General features: G+C 35.2%; 1 protein-coding gene across 8 annotated transcripts in view; it reads left to right on the forward strand.

Annotated features, from left to right (window-relative positions):
* The window catches only part of TENM2 (teneurin transmembrane protein 2), a 1,216,596-nt gene that overhangs the window by 281,684 nt on the left and 920,162 nt on the right, over positions 1-14,750 (forward strand). For all 8 annotated transcript variants that reach the window (XM_032851741.1, XM_032851742.1, XM_032851743.1 and 5 more), the window contains exon 3: positions 12,684-12,983. In XM_032851741.1, coding sequence (XP_032707632.1) covers positions 12,758-12,983 — 226 coding nt within the window. In that variant the 5' untranslated portion in view covers positions 12,684-12,757. The remainder of the gene's footprint in view (positions 1-12,683; positions 12,984-14,750) is intronic.

The following is a 14,750-nucleotide window of genomic DNA, read 5'->3' on the forward strand; positions in this document are numbered from 1 at the left end:
TAAATGCCCCCAATCAAAAGAAACATGGTATCAGAAAAAAAAGAACCAAGACCCACCAATATGCTATCTGCAAGAGACTCATTTTAGACCCAAAGACAATGCAAGCTTATGCAGCTGCTCTGGAAAACAGTATTTGAGGTTCCTCAAAAAGTTGAAAATAGAACTACCCTACAACCCAGCAATTACACTACTGGGTATTTACCCTGAAGATACAAATGTGGTGATCCCAAGGAGCCATGTACACCCTAATGTTTATAGCAGAAATGTCCACAAGAGCCAAACTATGGGAAGTGAGAATATATATTATATTATATTATATTATATTATATTATATTAATTATATTAATGATATTATATATAATAAAAAAATGGAGTATTATGCAGCCATCAGAACCCCCCAAAATCTTGCCATTTGCAATGATATGGATGGAACTGGAGAGTATTATGCTAAGCAAAATAAGTCAATCAGAGAAAGACAAGTATCATATGATCTCACAGATTTGAGGAATTTGAGAAACAAGACAGAGGATCATAGGGGAAGGGAGGGAAAAATGAAACAAGATGAATCTGGAGAGGGAGAAAAACCATAAGAGACTCTTAATCTCAGGAAACAAACTGAGGGTTACTAGAGGGGAAGGAGGAGTGGAAGGAATGGGGTGGATGGATGATGGACATTGGGGACAGTATGTGCTATGGTAAATGCTGTGAAATGTTTAATACTGATGAATCACAGACCTGTACCCTGAAACAAATAGCACATTATATGTTCACAAAAAAATATGTATTTATCCTACAATAAAACTGTAGACCACCCTCACCCTTAGCATTTGTACTGTCCTGGATGAGGCTGCTTGTTTTTTGGTTTTTTGTTTTGTTTTGGTTGGTTGGTTGGTTGGTTTTTTAAATGCCAAAGTCTAATAACAGGGGAGGCCATCATGCTTATGTATGAAATAGAATTTAGTCAAATAGAGATTTAGGGTCATTTAGCATAAATAAATAAGGAAGGAAGGAAGGAAGGAAGGGCGGGTGGACTCTGGGGGAAAAAAAAAAACCCACAAACAAACAAAACCCCAGGATCAGATATCATCTCACACTGATCAGAATGACAATCAAAAAGACAGTAAGTAACAAGTGTTGGCAAGGACATGAAGAAAAGAGAACACCCATGCACTGTGGGAGGGAATGTGTATTGGTGTGTCTACTATGGAAATGGTATGAAGTGTTCTCAAAAAATTAAAAATAGAACTATGGTACAATCTGTTCCACTTTTAGATATTTATCCCTTCCCCAAAATGAAAACACTAATGCATAAAGACACATACACCCTTTTGTTCATCACAGGGTTATATGCAATAGCCAAGATATGGAAGGAAACTAAATGTCCCTCAGTTGGTGAATGGATGAAGAAGCTGTGATGTAAATACACAATGGAACATTACTCAGCCATTTGCAACATGGATAGACCTAGAGGGTATTATACTAAGTGAAATAAGTCAGACAAAGACAATGACTTATGACTTCACTATATGTGGAATCTAAAACACAGAACAGAAACAAGACTCATAAAGAACAAACTCATGGTTACCAGAGGAGTGGTGGGTAGGGAATGGACAAAATTGGAAATTAATTGCAAAACTGGTTTCCAGAGTGACTTTGCCATTTTATATCATCAGTGCATGAGTGATCCAGTTTTTCCACATCCTTGTCAGCAGGTCATCTTGTTACTTTTTTACTTATTCTTTTTTTTTTTTTTTTTTTAAGCCATTCTGACAAGTCTGTAGTAATATGTCATTGTGGTTTTAATTTACATTCCTCTAATGGCTAATGATGAACATTTTTTCATGTGTTTATCATTCATATGTCCTATTTAGTGAAATGTCACTTCTTATCTTTTGCCAATTTTCTAATTGGATTGTTTGTTTTTTTAACAGTTGATTTTGAGAAATACTTGTGTTTTCTCAATACTTATCCTTTATCAGATTATGCTTTGTGGGTAGGTTCTCTTAGTCTGTAGATTCTCTTTTCATGCTCTTAATAGGATCTTTTCCAGAGCAAGTGTTTAATTTTGATGAAGTTCAATTTATTAATTGTTCATTTTGTAGATAATATATTTGATGTCAAGTCTAAAGATTTCCTCCTTTCTACTCTCCAAGTTTTATAATTTTTTCTAAATGTTTTCTAAAAATTTTATTCTTTATATCTAATCACCGTATCCATTTTTAGTAATTTTTGTATTAGTAGGAAAAAAACTCAATTTTCTTTTTTGTTTGTTTTTGCTTTTGCTTATTGATGTCCAACTATTTCATCACCATTCATTGAAAATGCTACCTTACCTCTGTCGAAATTCTTTTGCATTTTTAAAATTAGTTGAGCATATTATCAGTGGGTGTGTACCTAAGTTCTCTACGGTATTCTCTTTATGTGATGTCCTGCTGCCAGTAACACACAGGATTGATTACTGCAGCTATAGAAGCCTTAAAATTGGGTAAACTGATTCCTTCTTCTTTCTTCTTATGAAAAAAACAAAAACAAAAACAAAAAACCTTTTAGCTATTCTATTTCATCTGCCTTTCTATATAAACTTTAGAATAATCTTGTCTATATAAAATTTTTTGCTGGGATTTGATAGGAACTTCATTCAGTTTATATGTCAGTTTGGGGAGAATTGATTTTTTTTTTTTTGCTATGTTGATTCTTCCAATCTTTAAACATAATTTGTCTCTCCATTTATTTAGATCTTTAAAATCTTTCATCAGTGTTTTGCTATTTTCACCATATAATTTTTGTACCTGTTGTTAGATTTCTAAGTATTCCTCTCTTTTAAAAAAAAATATTATAAATAGTATTGTATTTTGTATTCTTGTGTCCGTGTTTTTATTGCTAGTATACTGAAATGCATTTCATTTTTTTTTATTGTATGAGCCAACATATAGTACATCATTAGTTTCTGACGTAATGTTCAAGGATTCGTTAGTTGCATATAACACCCAGTGTTCATCACAATGTGTGCAATCCATTTTTCTTTTTGTATGTTTATCTTGTATCCTTTGACCTCGTTAAATTAATTTATTCTAGAAGTTTTTTGGGGATTTCCTGCATAGAAAACCATGCCATCTATAAATAGGGACAGTTTTATGTCTTCTTTCTGCTCTTTAATTTCCCTTTCATATGTCATTGCACTGGCTAGAAGTTCCAGTTTTGAATAAGAGTGAGGACAGCAGACATACTTGCCTTGTTCTCATTCATAGGGAAATGACTTTTGTTTTCACCATTAGTATAATATATGCATAGCTTTTTGGTTGTTAACTCTTTATCAAGTTGAAAAAATTTTCTCTATCCCTATATTTCTGAGAGTTTTTATCATGAGTAGTTGTGGGTTTTTGCCATATGTTTTTTTCTACATCGATTGATATTATTATGTGATTTTTCTTCTTTAGCCTATTAATATGGTAGATTACATTGATTGATTTTATAATGTGAGAGCCATCCTTACACCCCCAGAATAACCCTATTTTGTTATGTTATATAATATTCTTATATATTGCTGGATTTTATTTGCTAATGTAAGGATATTTCATCTGTATTAATGGTGACATACCGGTCTTCAGGTTCGTTTATATTTATTTACTTGTTTTTGTTTTTTGGTATTGACTTTGTCTTGTTTGGCTATCATGGTAATAGTAGCTTCATGAAATGAATTGTCAAATGTTCCCTCCTCTTTATTTTCTGGGAGAGATTTTGTAGAACTAGTATTAATTCTTTAAACATTCAGTAGGATTCTGCAATGAAATCATCTGGGCCTGGAGATTTTGTGTGTGTGTGTGAGTTTTAAAAATTGCAAATTAAATTTCTTTAATAGTTGGAAGGTTATTCAAATGCTCTATTTCATATTGGGTGAATTGTGATACCTAGTTGTTTGAGAAGTTGATCCATTTTATCTTAGTTTTTAAATTTGTTTTTGTAGATTTCTTCATGGTGTTCTTTTTTTTTTTTTTTAAGATTTTATTTATTTATTTGACAGAGAGAGAGCTCACAAGTAGACAGAGGCAGGCAGAGAGAGAGGAGGGGAAGCAGGCTCCCTGCTGAGCAGAGAGCCCGATGCGGGGCTCGATCCCAGGACCCTGGGATCATGACCTGAGCCTAAGGCAGAGGCTTTAACCCACTGAGCCACCCAGGCGCCCCTTCATGGTGTTCTTTAACAGTCTTGTTCATGTCATCAGGGTCTCTAGTGATCTCCCATTTCATTCTTGATACTGGTAATTTGTGTCTTTTTTTTTCTTTTTTCTTTTTCAAACTTGCAAGAAGTTTGTCAATTTTATTGAACTTTTCAAAGATAAAACCTGTCTCATTGCTTTTCTGTATTATTTTTCTGTTTTCAGTTCCACTGAATTTGGTCTTTTATTATTTCCTTCCTTCTTGCTTTGGGTTTTTTTCATTCTTTAGATTCTTGACATGGAAGTTTAGATTATTGATTTGAGGTTTTTCCTATTTTCCAATGGATGTTTTTAGTTCTGTGAGTTTCCCTCCGAGCTCTACTTTTGCAGTTTCTCATAAATTTTGATATATTTTTATTTTCCTTCATTTTAATGTATTTTTTTTAATCTCACTTGAAATCCTTCTTTTACTCATGAATTACTTAGAAAAGTGTTGTTTAGTTTTCAAGTGTTTGGAGATTTTCTTCTTATCTTTCTGTTACTGATTCAGGTTTGATTCCAATATGCTAAGAGAACATACTCTGTATGATTTCAATTACTTTAAAATTTTTAATTTTTGTTTTAAGGCCCAGGCTGTGTTCCCTCTTGATATATGTTCCATGGATACTAAAAGGAGTATATTTTCTGCTGTTGTTGGGAAGAATATTATATAAATATTGAATAGACCCTGTTGGTTGATGGTGTTTTGGGGATTCTTATAGATCCTTCTTTATTTTTTATCTAATTGCATTATCAATCAGTGGGTCTCCAGTGTTGAAATTTCCAGCTGTAATTGTGGATTTATTTTTTTTTTAGTTCTATTGTTTTTTACTTAACATATTTTAGAACTCTGTTTTTGGTGCATACCTATTTAGAGCTCCTGTTTGTTCATGGAGGATTCATCCTTATATCACTATATATTTTCCTTCTCTGTCTCTGCTAATTTTCTTTTCTGTAAAGTCTACTTTATATAATATTAACATAATCCCTCTTGTTTTCTTTAATGTTTGTATTAAATATAATTTCCTTAGTTCTACTTTCAATATGCCTACGCTGTTATATTTAAAGTGACTTTCTTAGTGACAGCATAGAGTTGGGTCATATTTTTTAATTTAGTCTGCAGGTTTTTGTTTCTTAATTTGTGTGTTCAGACTACTTACCATTTAATATAATTATTGCTGTGTTAGGGATAAGGCTGCTGTTTTACTTTCTGTTTTCTGTTTATTCTTTCATTTTATTTTTATTTATTTTTTAAAGATTTTATTTATTTATTTGACAGAGATCACAAGTAGGCAGAAAGACAGGCAGAGACAGAGGGGGAAGCAGGCTCCCTGCTGAGCAGAGAGCCCAATGCGGGGCTTGATCCCAGGACCCTGAGATCATGACCTGAGCCCAGGACCCTGAGATCATGACCTGAGCCAAAGGCAGAGGCTTAACCCACTGAGCCACCCAGGTGCCCCTCATTTTATTTTTTATTTCTCTATTTTCTTCTTCTTACTTTCCTGTGGGTTATTGAACGTTTTTTTGAACTCCAGTTTTATTTATCCACGGTGTTTTTGAGTACATCTCTTTGTATAAATTTTTTAGTTGTTACATTATGCCTACATATCTTATCATAGTTAACTACTTTCATCACTTTACCAGTCTGAGTAAATTGTGGAAACCCTTCCTCCTTTTATATTACTTTACCCTCCCTAATTATAATAGAATGTTGTAAATATGTTCTCTGTATACATTTAGTACCTCATCAGTGCTGTAATTTTTACTTCAATCACCAAAAATAATTTAGAAAGCAGAAAGCCTATTGTGTGTATTCCTAATTTGCTTACCATGTTTTTTCTTCCTTTCTGATTTCTCCTTGTATTATTTCTGAATTTTCTCCTTTTATTGTTTCCTTTCTGTTTTAGAGAACTAATTCTTTATTCTTTTAGAATTAAGTCTTCTGGTGATAAATAATCTTAGTTTTCTGTTTGTTTCCAAGCATTTAAATTTTTTGTTTTGTCTTTTTTTTCTCTTTTTTTAGCTATTCAGGATCCAGTATAGTTAACAAACAATGTTATATTCATTTCAGGTATACAGTATAGTGATTAAACAATTCCATATATTACCTAGTGCTCCTTAAGATAAGTATACTCTTAATCCCCTTCCCCTATTTTATCCACTCCCCACCCCCCCCACCCCTCTGGTAACCATCTGTTTGTTCTCTATAGTTAGGAATCTATTTTCAGTTTGTTTCTCTCTTTTTTTCCTTTGTTCATTTGTTTTGTTTCTTAAATTTCATGTATGAGTGAAATAGTGCAGTATTTGTCTTTTTCTGGTTTATATTGCTTAGCATTTACTCTCTAGATCCACCCATATTGTTGCAGATGGAAAGATTTCATCCTTTTTTGTGGCTGAGTAATATTTTCCATTACATATATACATACATACATACACACATTCCATTATATGGTGTGTGTGTGTGGAATGTGTGTGTGTGTATGGCATGTGGATATGTATGTATATATATATATATATATATATATATATATAATGTTATATGAAAATATATAGTATATATGATGTATATATGTATATATACACACCACATCTTCTTTATACATTCATCTATCAGTAGACATCATTTAGGTTGCTTCCATAATTTGGCTGTTGTAAATAGGGGTGCAATAAACATAGGGTGCACAGATCCCTTCAATTTAGTGTTTTTGTATTATTTAGGTAATACAATTGCTGGATCATAGGGTAGTTCTATTTATAACTTTTTGAGGAACCTCCATACTGTTTTCTACAGTGAGCAAATCAGTTTGCATTCTCACCAATAGTACACAAGGATTCCTTTTTCTCTACATTCTCGCCAACACTTGTTTCTTGTGTTTTTGATTATAGCCATTATGACAGTTGTGAGATGTTACCTCATTGTGGTTTTGATTAGCATTTTCCTGATGGTGAGTGCCATTGAGCATCCTTTCATATATCTGATGGTTATCTATATGTCTTCCTTGGAGAAATGTCTGTACATGTCTTCTGTCCATTTTTAATTAGATTTTTTGGGTTGTTTTTTGTTGTTGGTGTTGTTTTAGTGTTGAGTTGTAGCGATTCTTTATATATTTTAGGTACTAACCCTTTGTCTGATATGTCATTTGCAAATATCTTCTTCCATTCAGTAGGTTATCTTTTAGTTTTGTTGGTTTTTTTTTTCCTTTGCTGTGTGGAAGTCTTTTATTTTGATGCAGTCCCAGTAGTTTATTTTTGCTTTTGTTTCCCTTGCTTCAGGAAATGAATCTAGAAAGATGCTGTTGGGGCTGATGTCAGAGAAGTTACTGCCTGTGCGCTCTTCTAGGATTTTTATGGTTTCAGGTCTCACATTTAAGTCCTTAATCCGCTTTGAGTTTATTTTTGAGTATGGTATAAGAAAGTGGCCAAGTTTCATTCTTGTGCATGTAGCTGTCCAATTTTCCCAGCACTGTTTGTTGAAGAGACTGTCTTTTCCCCTTGCATATTCTTGCCTCCTTTGTCAAAGACTAATTGACCATTGACCATAAATTATAGGTTTATTTTTGGGGTTTCTATTCTGTTTTATTGATCTATGTGTCTATTTTTTTGTTTTAAGAAACTTTTTTTTTTTTTTTTTTTTTTAAGAGAGAGAGAAGAGGGGGACAGGAAGAGGAAGAGAAAGAATCTTAAGCAGGCTCCACATGCACTGTGGAGTCTGATGTGGGGCTCTATGTCATGACATTGAGATCATGATCTGAGCCCAAATCAAGAGTCAGATGCTTAACCAACTGGGCCACCTGGACACTCCTCTATGTGTCTATTTTTGTGTTAATACCATACTGATAAATTATCTTAATTTTTTTCTTCATGTGAGTTGCCATGTTTCCTCCTTCATTTTATAAGAATAATTTTACTAGATAGATGTAAGATTCTGGATTAAAACTTCTTTTTTCAGCATTTGAAAGCCGTTGTGCTATTTCTTTCTGACTTTCATGGTTTCTGATGAGAAATCAATTTTCACTTAAATTGCTTTCCTCTGTAGGTAAGATGTTATTTTTCTTTCACTGCTTTCAAAATTTTCTTAAACTTTTCAGAAGTTTGACTATATGCCTTATTATGGGTACATTTGGATTTACCCCATTTCATGTTTGTTCAGCTTCTTAAATGAGTGGCTTTATGTCTTTTGCAAATTTGGATGTATTCAGCTGCTTCTCAGCCCTCTCCCTTTTTCCTTTCATTCTGAGAATCTGACATAACCATAGGTCATTTGTTATCATTCTACAGGTCCCTGTGGCTCTTTTTCCCTAGGCTATTTTTTTTAATCTGTTGTATAGTTTGAGTAATTTCCATTGTCCACTTTTCAAGTTCCCTTATTCTTTCTTGTATCCCTCCATTCTGCTCTTGAGCCCATCTATTGAGTTTTTCATTTTAGTTATTTATTAGTTCTAAAAACTTACCTCAGAGTCTACTTTACATTTTTATCCATTTGCTGAGATTCTTATATTTTTTATGAGTGTCTAGTTTTTCATTTGTTTTAAATGTGTCCATAATTGCTCACTGAAGAGTTTTATGATGGCTGTTTTAAAATCTTATGTCAGATAATTCCAACATCTTGTCATCTCAGCGTTGGCATCTATTTTTTTTTTTCATTCAGTTTGAGATTTCATAGTTTTTGGTATATGACAGGTTGTTCTGTCGTTGTTGTTGTTGAAATCGAGACATTTTGGGTATTACGAGATTCTATGTCTTACTTAAGTTTTCTGTTTTAATTGGTTTCCTCTGATACTGCTCTGTCAAAAGAGAAATCCCACCTCATTCCTACTAGATTGGAACAAAAGCTCTGGTTCCCCACTCAGTCTCTGCCAATACCCCAGGGCAGGGAGCTTCTTATTAGAAGCTGGTGTGTGCGGAGGAGGTGGGGGAGTTTTGCTTCCCCAGTTGGCCTCCACTGACACTTCCCTTGGTGGTTAGGCTATGAGTGCCTCATTAGCCCCAGTGATACTAATATCTAGTGACCCCGACAACTACCAACAAGAGGCAGAATGACTGGTTACCACTGGAGATAGTGAAACTCTTAACTCCCCACTAGGCCTCCTCCTATACCACTCCAGCAAAGGAGAGTGGCATCTTGTTTTACTAATCCATGGGAGTGGAAGGCCAAGCTTCCTATTAGAAGAAGATGGCCTCGTTATTTTCTGGAAGAGATGAAAATCATAGCTCCCTTCTTAGCCTTTCCTGAAACCACTGTTTGAGATTGGGAGGCCTTGTCACCTCAGCAGCTTGGAAATCTAGGCTCTCCACTTGGCTTTTGCTGGTGAAGGTGAGACTGGGACTATAGGTTTTTCCATGTTGTTTGGCTAGAGGGAAGTTGTTACTCTCTAAATATTTTCTTTCTTGTTATACTGCTTCTTTGTTAGTCCTTTGGCTAGAGGAAGCCTGCTTTTGTTGGAGCTTTTGTTGTCTGCATCTATTGATATTTCTGGGTTGCCGGTGTCTTTAGCTCCAACTCTGAGATATATAGGGAAAAAGAAATCTCTGGAACTTGCCATAGTATTGTTGCATGGGTCCTAAAGGCCCTAGTTGATCTGCTTTCTCTTTCCACCTTTCATATTTTTCTCATATTTGTTTTAGATATAATATCCAGGGGTTTTAGTTGTTCCTAGTAGGAGGAACAGATGTTTATTACATCTTTCTGGAAGGAGAAATTTCCGGACTACCTGAATTTTCATGATAAGCTGGAGATCAAAATTGTAATATAAATTCTCCTATTTTGTCTTTTTTATTCTTGAAAACTAATTTTTAAATAACAAGCAGTCTAAGTGCAGAATGTCTTTTGGCCAACAATCAGGGTACTCTGCTCAGTTCCTTAAAAAAGTAGCTTTCTCTGACCAAGATTTGTCAATTTTTTACCTCATTATATATAAACTTCTATCATTTGTCCAGAGATGACATTGCTGACAAATTTAACTATCAAGGGAATAGACAAAAACGAGGAATTTAGTAAAAAAAAAAAAGAAAATCACTGGACAACCAAATTAGATGTCAAAATGTCCATCCACTATAGGTCTTATACTTTATGAATAGGTAATAAGCCTTTAGACCCCCACTTAGAACATGATTTTTTAAAAATGTATGAAATAAAATCACATACCCACACACAGAAAGCCCACTTTCTAAAGTACGATACAAATTAAAGAAGATAGGATTTCATAAGTCAGGAACACTAAAAACATAAAGTAAAAACTTACAGTGAAGCAGGAGAGAGAAAATTATAAAATTCACTCAAAACACCCAACTTCCCAAAGAAACACTGTGACTCTTCAGTGTTGGTGCACACAGTCTTATATACATTAATAGGGGGTGAAGGTCTTCCTTTATCTGTGTGTAGTTCAGTATTGGTATTTATAATTAGAATTTTGAATTCTAGGGATTTATATTATTATTGCCACCCTCTGTCTTATGCACATCTATAACTACTTAGCTAAGAAAAAATTTTTAATAATTTTAGAGGAAAAAAACCTATTTCTTATAGAATCCCTACCACATGTTAGACAACATATTAGGAGCTTTACCACAGTAACTGTTTTAATTTTTACAAAAACTTTATGAAGTAGATTCTGTTATGTTCCATATTCACTGGTTGAGAAATTAAATTTGAAAGTCCAGGACTAATTTTACAAAAGCTCTGGCTAGTCAGTAACCCTGGTAAGGTTGGCATCCAGTCAAGGTTTCAGTGGTCATGCTCTTAACCAACCTGTAATATGAATTCCAATATGTTGAGATCACATGTTGTAAACTAGGGAAGGTGATTTTTGGCATCTAGAAATCGCACTAATGTTAAGATACTTGGATTAGCTGTGCAGCAGCAAAAACTTCCATGTCAGCATGGAGTATTTGTGTCCTTCAAGCAGGTCCTGAGGTCCTGACTCATAACTCACAAAGATACTTCTCAGCCTCCTGAGTCAGGAACTGTACGTTCTAGGAAACGAAAGATTAGCTCTTTTATGAATGATTATGGCAGCAATTCTGCTGTGCTTGGTGTCCACAACAGGTGTACCCTCTCTTTAATTGCCAATTTTCAAACAAAATTGTCCATGATTATGAGCAGTACTTGATAAAGTATACAAGTAATATAAATCAGGAGGATTCATGAGATCCAAAAGGGACTCTTAGTATAAGAAGACAAGGGAAGATAACTTGGCTTCTGCCATCTTGAGACAGATGCCATGCACATTGCTTTGCATACAGGCTAGTTATTTGGTTTAAATAGGCATTCCATTATAATGTGGTAGATAGCCAAAGAAGAGCAGAGGAGTTCACCACAGATCTGCTCACCAAATATTTTCTGACATATTGAGGAGGCAGTGAACAATAGTAGCTTGGAGAAAAAATCACTACATTGGCTCTGGGTTGTATTTTCCATTTTAATTAAATTTCCTATTTGTCCATTCTGTGTAGGCCCTGGCCCTATGTTCCATGCTATTTTGCATGGCCAGTGAAATCAGGAAGAGCCCATCATTTGAAACTTGGAGGCATCTAAGTGATTTTGTTGTATTTGCTCGGCAGAAGGCTAGTGTTTTCTGAGTTTGGGACATACTTTCAGACTCAGGGTGTCAAGTGACAGACTGAGGGGCTCTCTGGTTACCAGTTCATATGTTAAAGAGGTTCTCTCCCATCAGTTTACCCATTGCATTCAGTACTCTTCCCCATTTTTCTTTTCAGCAGTGGATAGCCCAACAGTGAAGCCCAGCAGGCTCAGGTTGGTCATCAGGTGGTTGTTCCCGTTAGACCTCTTGTGAGCAGGATCTCCTGTTGGTGGGTGACCAGGGAAGGAGCCACCTGTAATTTCAAGACACAGATTTGCAAAGGAAAGAAAACTGATTAGGAGTTTTCTCAATATAAATAAATAAATAAATAAAATCTTAAATATCTCAAATAAGTAAATAAAATCTTAAAAAACAATCAGAGGAAGATTGTTTGCATGTCAGGAGTGACCCAGCTAGGCAATTTTATATTAGCCAGATGTGACTTGGTACCATTGCAAAGCTTTAGTAGCATATATGTGTGCCTCTGTACACCTTTCTTTTATTTTTATTTATTTAATTTTGATATTTACTTTACCCCAACCTCTCCATAGCAAAAAGAGAGTGCAATTAAAGTTGGGTAAAATCAGTTTTGCTTTGAACCACTTCATCGTAAAATCTTGCATTAGTGACAGACTTATGTCATTTGTATACATATAAGAAAATCAAAAGATGAGTTATTTTAATACTTTTTTTTCTCAAAATGTATTAACCAGCAAAAGAATTAATTTACTGTATCCAGTTGTTCTATTGAAGCTGATTGTTTAAGTATGCATTAAACATTTGCAGAAGAGATTGTGCACTACTGACCAAATTTCCTTTTCATGTTTTTATCTGAGTCAGAGCATGAGTCAGAACTGAAGGCAGCATTTTTTATAATCACAGTCTTGTTCTTTTTCTTTGATGTTTTTAGGTGGCAAAGTGACAAGTGCCAAAACTCAGGCCTCACTTTTCTGAAAGTGTCGACTTTCTGCCAGACCCAGAATAATGGATGTGAAGGACAGGCGACACCGCTCTCTAACCAGGGGACGGTGTGGCAAAGAGTGCCGCTACACAAGTTCCTCCCTGGACAGTGAAGACTGCCGCGTGCCCACGCAAAAGTCCTACAGCTCCAGCGAGACTCTGAAGGCCTATGACCACGACAGTAGGATGCACTATGGAAACCGAGTCACAGACCTCGTTCACCGGGAGTCAGATGAGTTTCCAAGACAAGGTAGGTAGAGCTGACCCCACTGACTTGCTTCGAGCTTCCTTACGTTCTTGCACTGTTGCGCGTCGATCACTGAGTTGGTAAAAACTGAAAGCAAAGCTTGCTGGCATCATCTGCCCATTAGAGTTTAGTTTAAGACAACAATCCTTTTATCGACCCATAGCAGAATCCTGTGGGAATGACAGAAGTGCCTTTTTTGTCCTGAATGCTGAATTCCTTGACAATTTGGTGGTTGTTTTGGAGGCCCACAATGGTAGGTTTTGATAATTGTAACATAAGGCAAAGCTTTCGCTCGTAAGGGGTATTCCTGAGACCATTATATATCCCTGTCCTGAGGAACACAAAATTATCTGTGGTTTTTAAACTATTTTTCTTGAATCACATATACGAACCTCCAAGAGCTCGAATTTCTACTATTTTACACATTAAGCTTCTCAGTCAGATTCTCTTTGAACAAATGGTATATTGATTAAAACCTATTTGAACCTCCCCTATGCTGTGTAATATATAATTTCTTTCCTCTTCAGATGTGGTGTTAATTTTGTGTTAGGCATTTGTCTTTTTGTGTTTCAGAGCATAGGTGAACTGATATATGTTATTACCCCATTCCACATATCATTCTCCCTGTTACTTTCACCAAAACTTATTTTTCTTTCAGTATTTTGATTTCTTTGGGGAGGAGGATATTTTTCTCAAGCACTAACAGTTGGCATTCTCTTCATATCCAATATCCATGAAGAAGTTTGTTATCACTTGTCAAGGGTTGCTGTAAATGTATGGACATGTAGACTAAAGCAAAAACAGTGCTGAGAGGCAGTATGGCAAGGTTGACTCGCGAGGTCCATGTCTTGTGCTTTGTGTACCAGCCATGTGTGATTTACATGAAAAGCTTAGCAAACTTACAAGAGAATGCACAGAAATACAGGGAATAAACTGGGAAGTGTTCACTCTTCCAGTGCCAAGATTCGAGGCCCTGCCTGCTAGGTTATTGGCTCATTTGTTTGTAACATTGATTCTTTATTTCTTGTTTCATGCTCCTGTTCCTGAATATTGCAACTAATTCAATTCCTCTTGAGATACTTCAGCTGTGTCTCAGTTCTTTCTGGCTGCTATAACAAAATACCATAAACTGATGGCTTATAAACAATAGAAATTTATTTCATATAGTTCTGAAGGCTGAGAAGTCCAAGATACATGTACTAGCAAATTTAGTGTCTGGTGAGAGCTAGCTTTCTGGTTCTTGACAGCTGTCTTTCTCTGTGTCCTCACATAGCTGAAGAGGATGGGGGGCGCTCTCTTGATTGTCTTTTATAAAGACATTAAACCCATGACTCAATCACTTCCCCAAAGCCCCACCTTCAAATACCACTGGAGATTAGGTTTCAATATAAGATTTGGTGGTTGGGGGGGTGGTGTAGGAAATCACAAACATTCAGTTGATAGCAGCTTGGAATTCCATTCCTGGTGGAAAATACCACACATATGTATTCTCTATGCATGCGTGTGCGCACACACACACACACACACACACACACATATCTGTAGTCCATTGTTTGTTATACAAACATGTTCTCGTATGCTCCCAGTTAGCCTAGCTCTGAATTTTATACTGAACAGAGTATTTTTTAAAAATCAGCAGAATACTAAAAAAAGTTAAAAATTTTTTAATTATTTAAAAAAAATTATACTTAACAGAATATTTTTTAAAAATCAACAGTTAAAATTCTATTTCTACTACAGTTGTAGACCCTTGCAGGATACAGTTTTTAT

This window comes from Lontra canadensis, unplaced genomic scaffold (genome assembly GCF_010015895.1).
Source record: "Lontra canadensis isolate GAN:19392208 unplaced genomic scaffold, GSC_riverotter_1.0 scaffold5, whole genome shotgun sequence".
Lineage (NCBI taxonomy): Eukaryota > Metazoa > Chordata > Mammalia > Carnivora > Mustelidae > Lontra > Lontra canadensis.